The 20,258-nt window shown below is 43.8% G+C and overlaps 1 protein-coding gene across 5 annotated transcripts in view; it reads left to right on the top strand.

Annotated features, from left to right (window-relative positions):
* CTNND2 (catenin delta 2) overlaps nt 1–20,258 on the top strand; it is a 907,536-nt gene that overhangs the window by 510,844 nt on the left and 376,434 nt on the right. For all 5 annotated transcript variants that reach the window (XM_059173665.1, XM_059173663.1, XM_059173667.1 and 2 more), the window contains one exon: nt 6,241–6,413. In XM_059173665.1, coding sequence (XP_059029648.1) covers nt 6,241–6,413 — 173 coding nt within the window. The remainder of the gene's footprint in view (nt 1–6,240; nt 6,414–20,258) is intronic.

Here is a 20,258-nt window from a genome sequence, read left to right as displayed (position 1 = left end):
GTGACTTTGGTAGCTACATCTCTGTCCTAAATCGTCGCTTTCACATAATCAAACTTGGATCTTGGAAATTACACAAGACCTAGGAAGATTCGGTTTGTCGGGTGATGTTTGAGCCAGTATGGAAATCAGGCCCTTTCTAGCTATGTAAATCCCCGCCATCTCCTCCAACTCTGTAATGTAAAAAGTAAGCCCATCTTGCTCCAAAACAGCAAGGCCACAACCCACACCAGTTTTCCTTCTGGGGAATGTCGCATCGTTGGGAGTTCCTGCTTTCCCACACTCTCGTTTGTGAATATTTGCTGGGTTCTGGGACAGGTGCTCAACTAAAGGTAGCCAGAGTTAGCAAGTCCCAGTCAATCATCTTAACGTTAACTTGTAGAAAGAGAAGGCATGTGCCTGATGATGACAAGGGGATCCTGTCTGTGGGGTTTTCTGAGGAGCCTCCCAAGCTCCTGGGGCAGTGCTCGCAATTAGCCAAACAGTGGCGTCACCTGGGCTCTCCTTCACTCCTGCCCACTTAGTCACTAAGTCCCCTTGAACTTTCCTTTTAAGATGTCTCTTAACTGTGTGCCTCTCTCCCCCTTCCTAAAGTAGCTACCAGTTAAGATTTGCTCAGTTACCAAGAGTTTCCTTTCTCCTCGTGCTGTAGGAAGTCCCTGGTCCTAGTCTCTCCCTTATCTGCATAGAGCCCTGCTGCCTTCATTGCAAATGTTCAGAATTCTGCTTGCATCCTATTACCCTCTTTCTGGAGAACCTGTTGCTGTGTAATACTGTACAAATCTCTGATAAGTCACTCAGATTCCTCTGAGTCTGGTCTGTTCAGAGGGTTATAGCAGCATGGTGGGGGTAAGGTGGATTTTCTTGGAGCTCTCAGGCATCAGGGAGGCTGCATGGAGGAGGTGGCATTTAAACGGCTCTTTAAGGATGAGCTTTAAGGTTGAAAGAGAAAGGGATCTCAGGCTGAGGGGACAGAGAGAACATTTGCTTTCTTGTCTCTTGGCTCAGACAACCAGGTTTTGTTCGGGTTTGTTTTTAATTTTAAGCAGGCCATTTTAATGATCTATGTCTCGAATGTCTCATTTATAAAGTGAAAGCTCATGAGGTATTGCAGGAGAATGTTAAGTGATATATGGGACCGAACTGTAATAAGGTTTTCAGGATAAACAAATCCCAATCAAGGTTTTATTATGATCAGACCATGTGGCTATGTAATTAGATAATTAGATACTAATACTAAAAACTGACATTTGTAAAGCAGTTTATAGTTTTCCAAGCGCTTTCACATCCATTATCTCATTAGGTGCTCAAATTTGCCAAGATTAAAATTTGCGGAGGCAGAATGACAGAGTGTGGTTAGAACACGTGCTCTGATGCCAGACACCTGTCTTGCTCGCAGCCCACTGTGTGGTCTCAGTTGGTGCGACCCTCAGTCCCGTTGACATAAAGGGGGATGGTGGCACCTTCTTCCCTGGGCCTTTGTGAAGATGCGGTGAGCTAACAGATATCAGCTGCTCTGGACAGTTCCTAGAACTTAGCGTACCCAGGGAAGGTCAGCTGGTATCATGGGCTCTTCTCTGTACTCATCGTGTCCGTTTCATAAACACAGAGAGCTACTGAGTCCTAGTCCTGGATTCTGTGGCCTACAGAGTGACTTAGTAATGCCATACTGTAGGCTTCTGGCCTTTTCCACGTTATTGCAAGACGTAAAACGTTATTGCAAAACTTCATCCATAGTTAAGTGAAGGTTCACTGTTTTCTGGGACTGATAATTCGTTAAAGCAGGCATGGATTAGCAATTCCAGAAGTAGTCTTTTTAAACCTGTGCAAACAGAGTAAGAGTGTATCATCATGAAAACTCTCGAATTTCTAGCTCAGTTAGGAAGAAACGATATATTATAGCATATATATACGCTAATACGATCTGTAAGTGAGTCTAAATTTTTATGTAGAAAATTAGCCTTTCAAGCTTTCTACCTGTTAGGGTGACCTCTGTCCCACTGATGGTGGACAGCAAGCTTCCCCAGCCAACAACCAGAGTCTCTAAGGAGAGGTTCACTGGAGAAGTACCGCAGCCTGGGACATGAAGATTTCTCCTGTAAACAAATTCGCTTCTCTTTAGGGGAGTATTTTTCAACCTTAAAGTATCGGTCTGTGTCTAGGACTTAATGCTGCTTGGATGGCAAACAGCAGCTACTCCTGGACTTGGGGATAGCAGATGAGGATTCGAGCCTCATTTTCATTTTTTCCAAGTGTATGACCCTGGCTGACCAACCACTCAGCCTCTCCACGCTAATCTTTGCATTTCTGAGAAATCATGAAAATGACTCAAGGAGAATTTTTTTTTTTTTTTTTTACAAGTTGCTCTGTGGTTTCTAGTCAATTGATGATGTTGGAGACACTGAGATATTATGGAGATACTGACATTACACAAAAGAGACATGGCCGCAGGTATCTTCCTGGGGTCCCTGGCTTGTTTTATGCCCCTCGACTCTGTCATGCCCTTCGACGTTCTCCTCTCTGTCCAGCTGGAACTATTGTGTCTTGATCAGATCAAGGACACGTATTGTCTTAAATTTTGTCTGTTTATCGGACAATTGTTTCGTCTCTTCTTCCTGGTGCCCTTGGACTGAGTCCTATCGAGCAGATCCCTGGGCTCAGCTTTGAGGACTGTCCCATAATGGGGAGGGGCCAGAATGAGCAGAGATCACAGGCAGCGCCCGGAGGCGTACTCACACCAGAGGGTAACTTGCTTTCGGTGCCGTGGTAGAACGTGGTGATCCACTGCTGCTCACAGTTCAGGTTTCTTCTGGAACAATTAATTACACCAAAGGCAACATTCAGTTTCCCTACACGGAATCTGAAAGCCCAGGCTCTTCTCTCCGCAACTTAAAAAACCCTCTTCCACCACCCTTGTCCCCCAGGAGATACGCTTCATCTCCTCACGACTGTGATCTGATATTACCTCTGGCCCAAGCCTCTAGCCAAGATTTGATGGAAAGTCAAAAGTTCCAGAGAGGGGGGAAAAAAAACCCCATAATTTAAAGCCCAAGACTGTAAGTGCTTTCGAAACCTCTGGAAAATTTGTATTTTCTACCTCAATGCACAGTAATGTTAATAAAGGTCATCAAGAGTTAGTTATATGTAAATTTGACTTCCATTATAAAGTAATTAAGGATTATCCTATAATTTTAACCTTTTTCATATTCTCACATAGCTTTGCTCTCTAAAATTGGAATGAATAAATGCTGTTCATCTGAAACCCTAGTGAGCAATGGAAATCACTCGAAAAGACACACACTGTTTCGGCTGTTGTCCTGACGGTTTCGCCCTTGCCGGGTGACATGTCAGTGCTGTAATATTATGATACATCGCTCATTGTTGCAATTACCTGTGTCAGACTGCATCTAGGTCTCATGCTTGAGATGTGTGAACGAAGTAATGAGATAGAGAATCTCGGCTTGTTTTCATTGAGTACGGATCAAATACACGACTGAGTCTGTAAAAGATGAGCCGACCTGATTATTTCATGGTGTATGTTTCAGGAGCACATAAATCGCCTTTTTAATTGAAATGCCCTTGAAAGGGACTTTAAATTGCCACTTTAAGGTCCTGCATGGAAAGCATTTGCAGGTTTCGTGATAATTTTATGAATCTAGTTGGAATTTACAAAATTGTTGGACTTGCTAACTACAGAGGCTAGAAAGTTCATCAGAGCAAAGACATAGAGTCTTCTTAAAAGACAAATAACCAGGACTCATGGTTCTCTTGCTTTATAGATTATGTCCCATTACTGGGGCGCCTGGGTGGCTCAGTTGGTTAAGCATCTGCCTTCCGCTCAGGTCATGATCCTGGGGCCCTGGGATGGAGTCCTACATCAGGCTCTCTGCTCATCGGGGAGCCTGCTTCTCCCTCTCTGTCCCTCCTCACTGCTTCTGTAGGCACATGCTCTCGCTCTTTCTTTTGTTCTCTTTCAAATAAATAAATAAATATTTATATTACTTATACATAATACATTATCCATAATATATAATTATATAATATGTTGATTATTAATTATTAATATTTATTTATCAAAGTAACTGTTTTCTTAAAATATTATATCCAACTATTTAGAAGAAGCCAAAGATTTTGCTTTATTTGATTTCATTTTACTGACATTTCCAAAGTTCTGTGCACTGTTGAATCGGTTTGAACTTTCACCACCCTGGAGATGTGCTGTCACAGGGGAGGGGGCATGGCCAGGGAACGCCATCACCTCGGAGGAGAAAGAAGCAGCCAAAGGAAGTCTCAGTGGGAAGCTGCCCATTGTCAGGTAGAGTGGTGACCCGTGACTTTAAAGGGCCTTGGCTCTTTCAGGAGAGCCCACTCGCCTCCACCGGGCTGTGATCTTCAGGAGGGTAGCGACCAAGGGGAAGGTCTTTGGCCACAGTTTGTTCCTGGTTCCCCAGTACCTCCCTCTTCTCCCTCCACCTTGCAGTGTCCCCCTCTGGCCCTGCCCACGTCCCCCCCGGCTCCTCTTCCTCACACAGGCTCTCCTCTCTCTCAGCCTGGCCCTCGCCTGGGTCTCTTGACTCTGTCTCTGCACCTCGAAGTTTCCCCAGCAGCAGTGGGGACAATATGTTCTGGCAACCGCAATGGAACTTTGACTGCACTCCTCATAATGACGTCGTATTTCTGGTGATTAGGCCTATAATACTATCAGTATGGATTCAATGATTTTTTGCAGGCTATTGCAAACTTCACCATCTGTTATATACTGTTTGCTTCGGACTCTATTTTCTAAATTACACGAAAAAGGATTGCAATTGTACTTTTGTTATGCTCTTCATGATGAAACTGGGACTGGATGGGAACATTTTTATATCCTTGCTTGAGTTTTTTCCAGATTTCAAAATACCCGGTCTTACCTGTATTGGTTAATTGGCTTATTATTCAGTATCTAATGGTGAGAATGTATGTTTGCGTTGTTCAGAAGCCTCACCAGGGAATTAGAGGGAAGGTGGGGGAAGTTCTTAAATGGCCATGGCTACAGGAACTGATGCTTTTTAAGGAAGACGCCTTATTTTAATATAAAAAAGGAAAGGGCTATTGCATGTTGAGTCTGTGGTCTCATTGGAAAGAAAGCCTTGTTATAGTCTTGAGAAGAAAGACGTAAGGAACTTGAAATTTGCCCACATTGATTAGAAATAATACTATGGTCTAATGATACTCTGGTTCCCAGCCAACAAGGGAAATTAAGGATGGGCTAATGATTATACAATAGTCTATGTGTATATAATTATGCTCTTTCAAAAAAGAAGCGGCCTCACTCTGGTTAAGAGAGCACGAGAAACTTGGGTTGCCGAGTCCTTCCTGCCCAACTCCCTGTACTCGCCCCAGACCCCTCTCCAGCCACACAAGGGGATATAGCAAGTGCAGACACGCTTCCTCCTTCTCTGAACCCCCATAGTGAGTAGGAAATGAAATTAAAGAAATTTGCTTAAAAAGACAATGGGCAAACTTTTGTGAGGATCCCATCTAAACAGAATGGAAGAAGATACAGCACAGCCTCTTAAACAACATAATTAAATAGTACGGCCAGGCACTGGATATCATTTCTCCGTCACTCACATTAACAGCACCAGCTTTAACACTGTATCTTCTCATTGTTCTCCTACTGTGCACTGCTGTGATGGCAAAGATAACCAGCCGTCAGATATCCTGTGAAATCAGGGTGAATTCTCCATTGTTTGAAGACCTATTAATATTTTAAACACTGTGTACCCTTCAGGCACTGAGGTATTACATCACTATACAATACAATCTGCCACCGGTGGGAAGGTTTCGCGTGTTTTAGCATCCTGATAATTAAGTAGGAGATATAATTATATTAATACAATTAATGTGAACCAAAAGATATACTTTGGAATTATTTCAAATGTTTCTGATACTGTGTAATCCAGAAATAACTACTGGGATTAACCAATTTGTCTCAAAAGAAATGTCTCTATGTAGGTCAGGATGAGATCATTTGGGGGAAAAAAAAAATCTACTCTTTTTGAGAACTTTTAAACCACCAAAAAAAAATCTCATTTAAGAGCCGGAGTCAAATTATATGGTCATTTTAGTTCTCAGAATTCAAAGCATAGATGGCTGGAATCGTGTGCGTGTGATAATTCTAGGCTACTCTCAATAAATAATACATGTCATTTCTGCTTCACTGAGGCTGTCACTTACTGCTCTAAATGACTTTCAATGCAGGGCCCAGCCTGCTCTCCCAGAGTGCACTTCAGCTCAATTCCAAACCTGAAGGGTCCTTCCAGTATCCGGCCAGCTACCATAGCAACCAGACCCTGGCCCTGAGTGAGACAGCCCCTTCGCAGCTCCCCGCCCGCAGCACGCAAGCCCGAGGTGCGGGCCAGACCTTCAGCCAGGTACGTGTGGGGATGGGGGTGTCCGTGGGCTCTGAGGGAGCCGGTGGGGAAGCAGGGGCTGCTGCGAGCCGGCGGGGGTTCCCTCCTGCCTTTCTTAGGCATGCCCCGGAACTTGGAACTTAGGAGAGATGCCTTCAGGGCTGTGAGTGAAGGAAATGAATAATAAAATAAGCTGATCGAGTAACACTGAATTGTAGATCTTTTCTCGAGGAGTTTCTGTGAATCGCTAGCGCTGCACCACCTTGTACCTACGGATCTCCGTGAATGTGTGTCTGGTTACTGTTTCTGTGTCTCTGCGTGGCTTAACGACGACATGCATTATGAGTTTGTGAGGGCACTGGGAACAAAGTTTTTTCTCCTGGAAAAATAAAATAAAATAATAAGCATGACATAATTTGGGGGGCCTCGTCGCATCAAAGACCATGGTATTAATGGCTAATCAAGTATGCAGAACTCTTCTGAAGATAACTGATAGGGGTTTAGAAGTTGTTACCCTTTGCCGAGTGGGATTTTGAAATGTTCCTGGCATTGTGCCCTTACTCCTGTGGTTTCGGAACACAGATTTATCAGGTGCCGTTGAGATCAGATCTTGGTGAAAAGAAGTAGCTACGAACCCGAATTTTTTTTCAAGAAAGATGTAAATGTTGTTTGCATGCTAATTTGGGCGTGCAGGCTGTATTGGATCGACCCACCAGAATTAATATATTGATCGGCGGGCTATGTTGTTTTTTCAGCTATTTTAAATTTACTTTAATCTCTGCATTTTTGCTCCTGGGATGAAGAACCCACAACCCTGAAAGTATCCCTTCCAGCTAATGAACTGCATTTCATACTTTCTGCATTAATGCATAATCCCTCTCCCGGGAACCCTGCCCCAGCCTCTCTCCCCGTCCAGGCTCCTAGAACAACCAGACCCACCCGTCTCTGTCACCAGTTTATTGTGACTAGGCATCCAAGAATCTTTCCAACTAAACTAAAAGCTACTTGAGGGCAGGGCTGTTTTGATCCTTTATCAGCAGCCCCTGGCCCTCTCCATGGCCCCTAAGAAATGTCTGCAGACAGGTAGGCGGTAAGATGAGCTAGGAATGGCATAGCTTACTCAGTCACCGGGAGATGCTTAGTTTAGGTGACATGGGCACAAGTGAAGCATACACTGAAAGGTCTCAGTGCATTTCAATTATTAAATGTTTGCCTCAGCAAGGTACTAAAAACCTGAGCACCTTCTTCAAGCAACACTCTTGTCCATCTGTGGTATTCTAACTTTTATCTTCCTGTGATGCCAAGCCATAGGGTATGTGACTAAAAGGGAGTGGTAAATAATACATTCCATGGAGCAGAATGGCCTGATCCCTTGTTGTGGTCCAGTATGGGCCCTGGCTCAGGTGATGCATCTGTTTGGATGGAGAATGGAGGTGTGTGGGGCTGGAGAGCGATGGTCCCCAAGTCACGAGGGCAGGTCACATACACAGAGGCGGCCCCTGGATCTCTACTGTTTCCCAGATCCAGGATCACTGTTCTTTAAAAGCACTGGTCCGTTCTACCTCCCTGAAAGAAATGTGAAAGGGTATTTGAGGGAATACCCAAAACTGGTTTTTAATTTATTAGAAAAAAATTGTAGGTACAAGTAAACATGCATTTATCATAAACACAAAATAGTCTTTATTGCTTCTTGACCGAACACTATATGATGTTTGAAATATTGGGTGTTATTAGCATAGGAAATACCGTCAGATTTTTTTCAATCTATTTTATTAAAAGATGAAATGGAAGCTGTATGATTTCATTCTGTAGGTTTATATTCTTTTTTCTCAAAAACTCCCTTTTTTTAAAGATTTTTATTATTTATTTATTTGACAGAGAGAGAGAGATCACAAGTAGGCAGAGAGGCAGGCAGAGAGAGAGAGAGAGAGAGAGAGAGAGAGGGAAGCAGGCTCCCCGCTGAGCAGAGAGCCCGATGCAGGGCTCGATCCCAGGACCCCAAAACCATGACCTGAGCCGAAGGCAGAAGCTTAACCCACTGAGCCACCCAGGTACCCCAAAAGCTCCCATTCTTGAAAGGAAATATTTTTCTTCCCATCTATATGGACTCTTTGACCATGATATACTGGTTGTGGCAGAACATACATGATTTTGAATTCTTTGGAAGCACACAAGTGGGTCATAGCCCTTCATTTCTCCTTGTATCTGGCTATACTTCTAGGTCCAACAGACCACAGGCAGAAATAAATATTTTATATTCAAATTAACCTCTGAAAGCTATGATTTGGGCTTTTACCAGTGTTCTAGAACTTCTAAGACATATAAGTAGTAAAACAATAAACAATAAACTTTTTTAAATCTTGAACTCACTTATTACTCATGTTTGGCTTCTTTTTTTTTTTTTCCCATAAATATCTAAGACTCTGGTAATTTGAGTGGAAAACGTTGAATCAAATATTTTAAAAATCTGTATTCCCATAGCTGAGCACCATGGAAAATAGAAATGTCAATATAAAATGAAAAATCAGTTAACTTACCAACTCATCTGTGAGCATCTTGTAAGCTCGGTTCATACATAGCTCTGTATGGCTGACTGTTAAAGCAAAGCTTTCTTATACAATGAATAGCTACCATTTATTGAGCATGAAGACATAACCTGTTTTACATGCATCCTCTTATTCTCCACAATGGGGCCGTATTAGCTTCTACACCTTAGAGATGGGGGGACTCAGGCTCATCACATGTAGAGACATTGTCCCATGCCATTTTACGGCAGCAGTAGTGAAAATGGGCACAAAATCTTGACTGAGTTGAAGTCTAGTGATTCTGGCCATGTTTCATAGGTTTCCTTTTTACTATTGACTGTTTTAATTGAATTTGTCAGCAGCTCAAACCTATTAACAGGTCTATAAACGTGGGCAAGCAATATGGCGGTTTATCTCCTTCCGTGTGGCAGGAGCTCTTCTTGGAGCTAATCCTGTCATCCGCTAATTAACACGGGAAGAAAACAGTAGAGGCTCAGAAGGACAGGATGGGGCCTCACATTAAAAGTCTGTTTTAAAGTTTAATCAGAAAGTGTAACAAAGTTGTAAAGATATCAAAGCTCTGTATTTGAAGGCATCAGAGTTAATAGTTTGGAGACATCTATAAATGTTCACGTTCAAGGTGATAACGTAAGTTCGAGGCGAGAGTGACTGGTGTGTTCGTTTACCGTGGCAGGTGATGGGATGGAGAAGTCTGAACCTTTAAAGCGGGGGGTTGTTCCAATCCACTCGATGAACAGGATTGAGGCTGTTCTAAATACTGTTTATTTTACGAAGTGGTAGATGTCGGTACCATGATTTACTGTTAGCTTTCACGTGCTGCTGGATGAAAGGCACGTTTTATGGAACACCCCATAGGCACTGTGACTTCCCAATAACGTCAGAGAAGGGCTGAGCAAGTAAACCAGTATGTTTCTTCTGCATCTAGCGTTGTACCTTGAAAGTAGGGAGGCCGCTTCCCATCCTGGTAACATCTCCTTTGTTCAGATCATCGTGGAACCCCTCTACTCCAGTGGTTTTGCTGAGCCCCGTGACACGTTCTTTTCAATATTCGGAGTGGTGTGAAAGGTCATTTCTTCAAGGCTGGATTAATTTTTAGAATATCTTGTAGTTAGAAAGTGCCAAAAGGGCTAGGAAAATTCAAATTATTGCCAACCGATGCCAGACCAAGTTAATAAGGTCAATAATCAATCAACACAAAAATATTTCTTTTTTTTTCTTTTTAGTCTAAAAAATATGTGTAATTCTAAAGGAAAGCAAATGGTTTTCTGTCTGGCTCATAAATCATGTCAGAATGCAATTTCAAAGGAGTATCATGCATGTTGAAAGATTCTAATTTCAACTAAAAAATACTCTAGTTTATTCAACATAATAAATATTTGTGGAATAATTATCACCAGGGTCTACAGGAGGCCAATTGCCCTATCATATCTGTCTGCAGGTAAAATTATGAGGCATAGAAGGTGCAATAAAATATTAATTCTTTGCTGTTACCCAAACTAAAATCCTTGAAAGACATTCTCCTCAGACTCTAAGTTGAGTACATAGGGCCGGAAGACACAGAAGGTAAGACTCTTCCCATCAGACCCCAAAGCCTTGTGGGGAAGTAACATGAGACAATTTATGGTTATTCATTCCCCGACCCTGCAAGCTCCGTGCCCCAGCCTCAGATACGCTGTGCAGATCACCCCTCCTTCTCTCCATCCAAGTTAACCTTGGCCTTTCTGTGACTCTTGTGAGGTCCCACAATTAAAGGCGAGCTGTTTTTCCAGGTAGTTCTGTGCCTCTGTGCGTTATTCTTTAATGTATCCAAGATGCTCCCTGTGTTTGTTGCACACCGTGAGCTGTCGTGGGTGCAGGATAAAGAAGTCAAGAAAAGGGACGCGGTCCCCACCCTCAAGGAACCCTAATTCCAGCAGCAGCCATGGAAACTCAGAAAACCGACCCCGGGAATAAGTAAATTACATAGCTCGTCAGAAAGCGATGATGTCTTTGAGGAGGAGATGAGGCAGAACAGGCTAAGGAGGATCCAAGGTGCGGGACGGGGTGTGGCGTGGGGGGCCTTGTCCGGAAGGTAACAGCTGGGAAAGAGCTGAAGGCAGAGAGACAACCAGCGGGTGTGGGGCTGTCCTGGGGACAGCGAATGCAGCGGCTCCCGGATGAGGTGGCCCGGCATGTTGACAGAACATTTTTTTTTTAAGATTCTATTTATTTATTTGACAGACAGAGATCATAAGCAGGCAGAGAGGCAGGCACAGAGAGAGAGGAGGAAGCAGGCTCCCCGCTGAGCAGAGAGCAGGGCTCGATCCCAGGACCCTGAGATCATGACCTGAGCCGAAGGCAGAGGCTTTACCCCACTGAGCCACCCAGGCGCCCCTGACAGAACATTTTGCAAGGAGGCCAAGGTGGCTAAAGTTGGGCGCAGGAGTTTTCGAAGGGATGGGACTCCCTGTGGGTTATTGTGAGGGTCTTGTCTTTTCCTGGAGGAGGCGCAGCATGGCCTGACTTGGGGGTTGAAAGCATCATTCTGTTCTAGCGGAGGTAACGTCCTAAACTTAGTCACATCGGGGTTTCTTCCCCTCAGATGGCCTCGATGCAGGAGCAGAAAGCAGACCCAGCTGATCTCCACGTGGCAAATAACTGGCCCGGGGTTCCCCAAGTGCTCATCAGGCTCCTCCAGCCCCAACCTTATTCTGTATTTTCCCGCTGCAGAGGTGGGGGGCGGGGAGCAGACCGAGAAGCCGGCCCCTCTCCAGCCCTGCCTGCTTCTGCTCACATACCATTTCCAAGGGTTGTGTGAAATGCCGAATACAAGACTTTAGGCATAGAGGAGTCCCTCGAGAAACGCTGGTCTCTCCCCCTGTGCACACATGCGGTAGTCTCACAGGCACTTCTTCCCGCAAAGAAACCAAATACGTGAGAGATACGAAAGGGAGCGCCTGTAGGGAGCCTACAGATTTTAAAACCACTCTCATGTCCTTCAGCAGAATGAAAGTAAGTGTGTGCACATTTATAATCCCAGAAGATGCCTGCTTGTTACCAGAAATGAAGAATTATATGATAATTTTGCAAAATAAAACTGGATAACAGTGGTGAGCCTACAAAAGCGGTAAACTTTTTTAGAAGGAACTTTGCCGTTTCTTTTTGATCTGGCCTACTTTTTGAATGTGGCATTGACTTTTATGTCTTGAAAGTGCTCATTTAAACTATATCATCATTATAAATACATCGTCTGCTCCCTGGTGCTCATGGATGGGCGTTCGTTGAATTTGGATCATCACTTAAGTGGTGCAGTTTCGTGTCAGGTCATTGTGAAGGTCAAGGTGATGGAGAGTTCTGTGGATTGTGGCTTGGTGGACAGAGATCCACATGGTGCAAAGGAGGAACAAATCCCCAATAAACATCTCTGTATTGGCCGTTGAATGGAAAGGGTCATACAGACATGTGGGGTGACAGCGCTCTGGTTTGCTTAATTATGAGCGAAGTTGTTGTTTGTTAACATTTAGGAGCAGTGAAGTCACCAGTGAACTTGGAAAACACAAAATCACAGGAACGTATTTAGTATAGAATATATACTGTACCAAGCATTCAGAGGAGAAATCATGCCATTTTGTATAGTTTTCTTAGCATGTTTATGGGAAATGGGCAGTTCCTTTGTTTTTAAGATAGTTTTCAGATGACCACTATGAGAAATCCTTTCTGGGGCGCCTGGGTAGTTCAGTGGGTTAAAGCCTCTGCCGTCGGCTCAGATCATGATCTCAGGGTCCTGGGATCAAGTCCCGCATTGGGCTCTCTGCTCGGCAGGGAGCCTGCTTCCTTTCCTCTCTCTCTGCCTGCCTCTGCCTACTTGTGATCTCTGTCAAATAAGTAAATAAATAATCTTAAAAAAAAAAAAAAAGAAGAAAGAAATCCTTCCTCATTACTCTGCTTTAAAATCCTCCCCCTCCATTTCCTGCTTTCAGTATAAATATCTGTAATCTGGCTTCAGTAATTGAAACATCTCTCATGGCAGGGAGGGTATGTGTTTATTGTACTAGAGCAGTTCTTCCTCTAAGCAAATATTTGGCTTCTTAAAGCAAATACTGAATGAACCTCTAGCTGAAATAAAAATTTTCTGTAGTATATTTTTGCCAAGGCTTATTTGGTTTTTTAGAAAAAGTTGCCACCCAGAAATCCCTCCTTATATATTCTTTAAGATAAATTTATATAAGACATGTCCCTGTTTTTGTCTGTTTGTTTTTTCCATTGGTAGAGGCTTTTTTTTTTTTTTTAGAAGGATTTATTTATTTGCTGGGGGAGCTTGTGAGCAGGAGGCAGGAGGAGCAGAGGGAGAGGAAGAGAGAGAATCTCAAGGAGACCCCCCACTGAGCAGGGACCCCCCCCCACCCCACTGCAGGACCCCCCCCCGGACCCCACCCCAGGACCCTGAGACCGTGACCTGAGCCGAAATCAAGAGTCAGACACTTAACCTACCGAACCACCCAGGCGCCCCTCCATTGGTAGAGCCTTTTAATGGCCATAGGACATCATCTTCTGAATATTTATTGATAATGACCCTAATCATACCTTTATTAAAGGGAGGGCACAGGGTAGGAAAAACCATCCCCCAGGATGTAAAATCGGAACCACCCGGTTTGTACTAGTGACTGGGAAACCCTGAGAAAATAGGTGCGCTGTTACCTCCTCCTCACTGCAGTGAAGGGCTGAGAGGTTTGCAAGTGCCTCTGCTCCCTCCCACTCTCTCTCTAATTGTGGGAGCCTCGTCTGAAAAGAAAGCAGTGCGAGTGGTCTCCATTTTTATCTCAAAGATTATAGCGCTTATGGCCCTTTTAATTGAATTGTTCTCTTCTGGGGAAGGAATTCCATCCAGACTCCTTGGTTTTTCAATTAAGTTTACTTTGCTCTGGGCACTACCTTTCAGTGCTAGTACAAGGTCACTGCCAGGTAAACCCTGCCCTTCTGTCTTCATCCAGCACTGATGACTCCAGGGATAGCCTGAACTGTGAATGGAAGCTGTCTCTTTGTGTTTCATGTTAGTTTTTCCCAAAACCAGTGCTCCTCGGGGAAATTGCTGGACAAGGCTCTTGATTTTATTTGGCTATTTCCAAAATCAAACCTTTCTCACGGCGTAAGGATTTTCTACCTTGGGACTTATTTTAAAGAGTGGCATTCCTTTTAAAGTTAATTTCAAAAGAGAAGATACCAAAACAGGAGAGTGGGGGGTGGGCAATGATTGTAGTGTTCACGCCAGTACATTTCATCCCAGAGGGTGAGTTCAAGGGCACAAAACTTACCTGGGAATGTAGATCCATTTTGATTGTGTTGTGTTATAGGAGCATTTCAGACAATACCTAAATGAGACTGTTTGGCATTTGGAGGCATGATTTCTCTTCATTTCCAAGTTGTCAGAATAAAGGACTCTGTCCCCCTGAGTGTGCAGACTCACTCTAGGAAAGTTCTACATGCTCTCAGATGTTTTAACCAACAGCATGTACCAGTATTTCTAAATCAGGTTACCAGCTTGTCCTGGTTTAGAAATGTATTTCTTCAAAGATGTCATCTTAAAACCACATCCAGTTTTTCAGTAGTTAAGTACTATCAGGCTTCTTAACTCATCGGACAAATATTCTCCAGTCTTCTCTTTTATTTTCTTAGTTGCATTCCTGGAGACAGCTGCCCAGCCCCTTGCTCACCCAATCAGTGTCAGCTCCCCAGTCGCTGCTCTTCCACGCCTGGCCGGACTCGCCCTGTTGCCTCTGCCTTCCTTGGAAATGCGCTTTCTGGCTTTGCCTCTCGAGGCATTGTTTTTGCCCAGGACCTCCTTAGCCTCCACAACCAGCAATCTCTGCGCCAGGAATGACTAGGCTCACCCGTCTGATGATAATCCCAGGAATATGAAAACGATGAGACAGTGGAGGGGAACAGACAGCTGACCCCATGTCATCAGGCTCCCTTGGGGAAGCCTCAGGACAGGGTGTCCCGTTGCCCATTCCTGACAGCGTGGGCCTGGCTGCCTGGCATTCTGGGCAAATATTCCTCCTGACCCAGAGTTGGGGGCCTTGCTGACAATCCCGGGAAACTTGGCAGGTCTAAAGGCATCTTCACTAGGGCTGCCCATAAATCATGGACTTGCTTTATAAAATGTGGTGCTTACCACGGTGGCACGGCTTACTCATGATCTAAAGTCAAGGTTCCCGAGACAGCCTGAGCTGTCAAGTCTTTTGTTAACTGGCTGCAGCATAGCAGGCCTTCGTTGAGTTGTGGTGTTTTTTGTGTTGTTTTTTTGGGTTTGTTTTTGTTTTTGTGGGTTGGTTTTGTTTGTTAGTTGTTGTTTTTGTGTCTGTTTGTTTTTGTCACTCTCAGGTCTCCAAAGAATGAACATTAAGTTTCTGAGTTTGGGGCATTTTTCCCCCCCATGTCGCTCCATGCCCATCTCTGGACAGAAGATAAAGTGTGAAGGGATGAGGGAGCAACTGTGCTCCGTGTTGAGACCAAAGCCACGTTCTGGTCCAAGGCCGCCGTATTTTCAGGGGCTCAGACTTCCAGAAAAGAACAGTGTCATAATTGTAGGCCTGAAATTATTCTGTACAAATCATGACATATCACAACTGTACTGTGTTCTGGATCTGCCCCAACTAAAACTTATATGTAAAATTTTAGGCAAATGAAATATCTAATTTATAAGAGCTTTGATAAGCTATATGTATTGTTCATGTCTCCTTTTTTTAAAAAGATTTTTATTTATTTGACAGAGAGAGACAGTGAGTGGGAGCACAGCAGGGGGAATGGGAGGGGACAAAACAGGCTTCCCGCTGAGCAGGGAGCCCAGTGTAGGTCCTGGGCTCCCAGGACCCTGGAATTGTAACCTGAGCTGAAGGCAGGCACTTAACGACTGAGCCACCCAGGTGCTCCCTTCATGTCTCATTTTTTTAAAAATCCCTACTTTTTTTTCTTTTTTTTTTTACTTGAGATATAATATATATAAAGTATCCATTGGAACTAGAATGTTTCTTTTTTCTCTTGATAAATTTCTACAATGAGAAGTAAGGAAGTAAAGACATTTAGCTTATACCAAAGTCAGCCTATTGGAAACTATTTAATCAAAGTGTTTACTTGACAATGTTCTACTTCCTTGTTAATTTCACATAGGTGAGTGTCCCATTTTGGAGGGGTTAGGAAAAACAAAGTAGCCCTTTGTGTGGGTCTGTTCACAGAGCTGAGAATGAAAATACCAACAGAAATTGTCCTTCTCAGGGCATCTGGGTGGCTCAGTGGTTTAAGCCTCTGCCTTCCGCCCAGGTCTCAGGGTCCTAGGATCGAGCCCCGCATCGGGCTCTCTGCTCGGCATGGAGCCTGCTTCCTTCTCTCTCTGCCTGCCTCTCTGCCTACTTGTGATCTCTGTCTGTCAAATAAATAAATAAAGTCTTAAAAAAAAAAAAAAAAGAAATTGTCCTTCTCAAAGGACAAGAGTATTAGGGGGTGATCTGCTCCAAATATGTAGGAATTTTTATATTATTTTAAGGGTCCCATCATAAAAAGATTATTTCACTTCTTATTGCATTGCCAGATATCCTTAGGGAAGAAGGTATATAGTAATTAGTTTTTGGTTGATGTTGTTGTTTTTGTTTTGTTTTATTTTGTTTAAGTTTTGGAACTCTACCTTTAAAATTAGACTTACAGTTTTACAGTGTTAACATACTTTTAAGGTAGAATTGAGCTTCTATGACAGTAAAGTGGGTGACATTTTATCCATGTTAAAATCTGTTTATATTCTTTTTAACCCAATGACCTAGGTAGTAATAAGCCTAGGACTGAGGCATGGATTTTGTATCCTTAACTAGTTAAGAGTTGCTAAATAAAATTACATAATGGAACAAAACAAACACGAGAGTGGAAACAAGCTCCCAAAAGAGTACTCCTTTTGTCCAACTGAAGCAGTAATAACAGAATTCTCTTTGTAACCAAAGAATAGTTCCTGGGCCTTTATGACTCCATCCGAAGGGAGCCTAACACCCCTATGTTATTTACTATAAACAGCAAAGGAGCTTATATGACAGTCCAGTAAGGTGGCCCAGCCGCTATTGAAGTTCAAATTAATTAAAATATGTGTTAAAATCCAATGCCATTTTAAGTACCCAGTAGGGTCCTGTGTCTACTGGCTACCATACTGGGCAGTGCAGATATAAAACACTTCGAACAATCTTAAAGAGCTTGTAAAAATTTTTATTTCTTGTGTCTTAATTTTTTTCATGTAAAAAATGGCAAAATGTCACTAAGATCCTACAATATTTAAAAGATTTCTGAACTGGCTGCTAGAGCCTGTCAAAATACCGGGAGCCGATATGGCAGTTCTCAAAACTTCCACAGCACTGGGGGCTATTGAGGACTCTTTGGAGACAATAATATTTAGCATTTAGCGCTCCTGAGACTAAGTGTTCTAACAGACTGAAAGGGAAATTAAATGTGTGCCAAGGTTGTTCAGCGGTTTTCCTAGGACCCCCATCATTCTAATGTTTAAATCTTAGAGTTCTACATGGCATTGCTTTAATTTATATTATATATATACTTTAGTATATAGTTTAGTATTTGTATACTGATACACATACTAATAAGTATACTTTAGTATTTGTTGTATTAGAAATCATGCAACTTGGTAATGGCATCATTAATGTCACATTGGGTTATCATGAATGGTCCATTTCCAAGCCATTAACACAAAGTGTTTGTCCCGTTATAAGCAGGGGACTCTCCTTAGAGCCTCTGGGGTTCTCTCTCCTCCTTCTGCTCCTGCGGGAAAGGTTTAGAGAAACTTCCTATCGTAGGCTTTTCTGCAACTTGTCAGCTGGGTTTTGCACAGCGGAATGTAGCTCAGGCCCCAGGAGAGCTTCAGGAAAAAAGTGAAGGAAGAAGATCCCTGTCTGTTGCTATAGTGGTGGTTCTCCGTCACCCACATCCGCCTCCCTGGGGAGGTTGTTAGAAACTCAGGCTCTCGGGCTCGCTCCAGACCCCTGCATCAGATCTAGATCTTCTAGACCGGGGCTTTAAACTAGCAACCACCTTCAGAATTGTTAAAACAGCCCTTGGGCCCCTGTCCCAGAGCCTCCGATTCAGTTAGGGTGGCCTGGTGCTGACGGTGGTGGGACCACATTCGGAAAACCAGTGCTCTAGGGAGAACTTGTTCGCCTATGTGGTTGCACATGGGAATCACCTGGAGAGCTTCCTAAAAGCCTGCTGCTGAGTCCCACCTCCAGAGATTGAGTAAATGGCTAAGGTATATCTTGGATACTGAGATTTTTTTTAAAAAGCTCCCCACTCATGATAATACACAGTCAGGTTCGAGAAGCCGAAGCCTGGCCTGTGCATTTCTTGCTCAGAACTTCTACTGGGGTGGAAGCAGCATTGGAAGTAAGCAGCTCCCTTCTGACGACTCTGGCAGATGCCAGAAGATATCTCAGGGCTCAGGAGGAGCTCACAGGTTCTATCAAGCTTCTCCACTCATATAATCCTCACATAAACCCAGCCCCATTGCCAAAGACTTGGGACCGGCCTTATTAACTGTTCCTTTATTCTGCAAATATCTGTGGTACCTCTACCATGAATCAGGCCTTATTGTAGTGTCTGGAGACACCTTAGTGAACAAAGCTTTGGTATTTCCATTTTCCTTTCACTCCTAATGTTAAATTCAAACTAATTGCTTCAGTGGTGTTAAAGGGAAACTAGAGCTGGACAGTAAAGTGGTGAACACAGATTTTATTCAGGGGGGAAAAAAAAATCCCTAGTAGAAGAAAAGAGACCTCAGTAATGAACTAGGCTCTATCCTTACTTCAACAAGGAAAAGTGGGATTTGTGGCCAAGGGGCAGGGTAGAACCAATAGGGAGAAAATTGCTAAGAGGAAACATCTGGGCAGGGGGCTCTGATTAAATCTGTGTCACAGGATTCTTGCTGAGAAGGCACCTGATAGTTGGGGCGGGTGGAGGGGGCATGAGGAACCAGGTGGGACCTGCAGGGTGATCCCCCAGCAGAACACAGGGGCCTCTGGGTAAACCGACTCAGCGGGATTCTTGCTAAAACCAGGTAACTCAGAGATGAGCACAGAAACTCCCCAAACCAGGGGCTAATGGAGTAGAGAGTTCAAAGGAGCATGACTAGAGAAAATCTTTGTCAGTGCACTTATATAAAATATACACAAATAGGTAGAATACACATGTCCCATACAATGCATACAACATGCACACGCACAGCCTTTCGACACTCTACCTCCTCTTATCCCACTGCCCTTAATAAAGGATTTTTATTTTACTAGACTAACTCCCTTGGATCTTCCCATGAACCAGACATCCAGATAACATTTGGAATGCGCTGTGTGTGCTGATGGCGGTGCCCAGGCTGTTCGTTTGCCAATGGTCATTCCAAAACGGGCGGAGAGGCAGCGCTGAAACTTGTAATGGACGGCATCTGTTGCGTCTCTCGCCCCCTTCCCGCCACCTGACCCACTGCCTCCTTCCCACTCCGTTCCCACCCCTAATTTCAAAACCTTCCTTCCCAGTTTCTCTCTCTCAGCGCCCAATCCTACCCGCTTTTCACACCAGCCTGCTCTCAAAAACCTTTCTGCTCCTACGGGAAAGCCTGGAAGACCCCAGACCTCCTGCCCAGGAGTGGCTGACAAAGCAGTGTTTTCATTCGGATGCAAATTTGTCTCTGGACAAGATTCAAGGAAAAGTGCTTTCCCCTCCAGCCGCCTCTCCAGTCCACCCCAGCCCTTCTTGTCTTTTGTGTTCTTGTAAATAAATGAGAGGCAACTGGCTTTCAGTTTGAAGACACAGCTGCAGGGGGCTCTTAAAAGCCAGCTAGAGAGAGAGATGCCGAAAGATTTGTTGCCCACCGTTAAAATCTAGAAAAGGGAAGCTTTTTTAGTCTTTTATTTGCAATTGCTCTGATTCCTCTAGAAATGCCTTTTTTTTTTTTTTTAATAATTTAAGACCAAGGGTATTTATTTTCACTTGGTATTTTTCCCTCCTTTTAACCTTTCTGGTCCAAAAAGAAGAATCACCACGACAATAGCAACAGAATAAACTCTGGGAAGTAGGTTATTCTTGATGTTCTCCAGATAAGTATGCAACTTAGCCCATTTTGGAGGTCGACACTGTATCCTGAGACATGACCGTGGGGGTGGGGCGGGGGATTTGGCGCCTCGAAGTCTCATCAGAACGAGCGGATCCTGACTGCCTTCAAGCAGATCCCCATGGCCCTAGGGGTGGCCTTTTAAAACCTTGAGGTGCCTATTGCGATGTCTCTGCTAGTCCAGAAACGCCTTAGAACACT

The sequence above is a fragment of the Mustela lutreola genome, chromosome 5, assembly GCF_030435805.1.
Source record: "Mustela lutreola isolate mMusLut2 chromosome 5, mMusLut2.pri, whole genome shotgun sequence".
NCBI classification, from domain to species: domain Eukaryota; kingdom Metazoa; phylum Chordata; class Mammalia; order Carnivora; family Mustelidae; genus Mustela; species Mustela lutreola.
The sequence above is the reverse complement of the archived record's forward strand: the minus strand, read 5'-3'. Positions and strand labels throughout refer to the sequence as shown.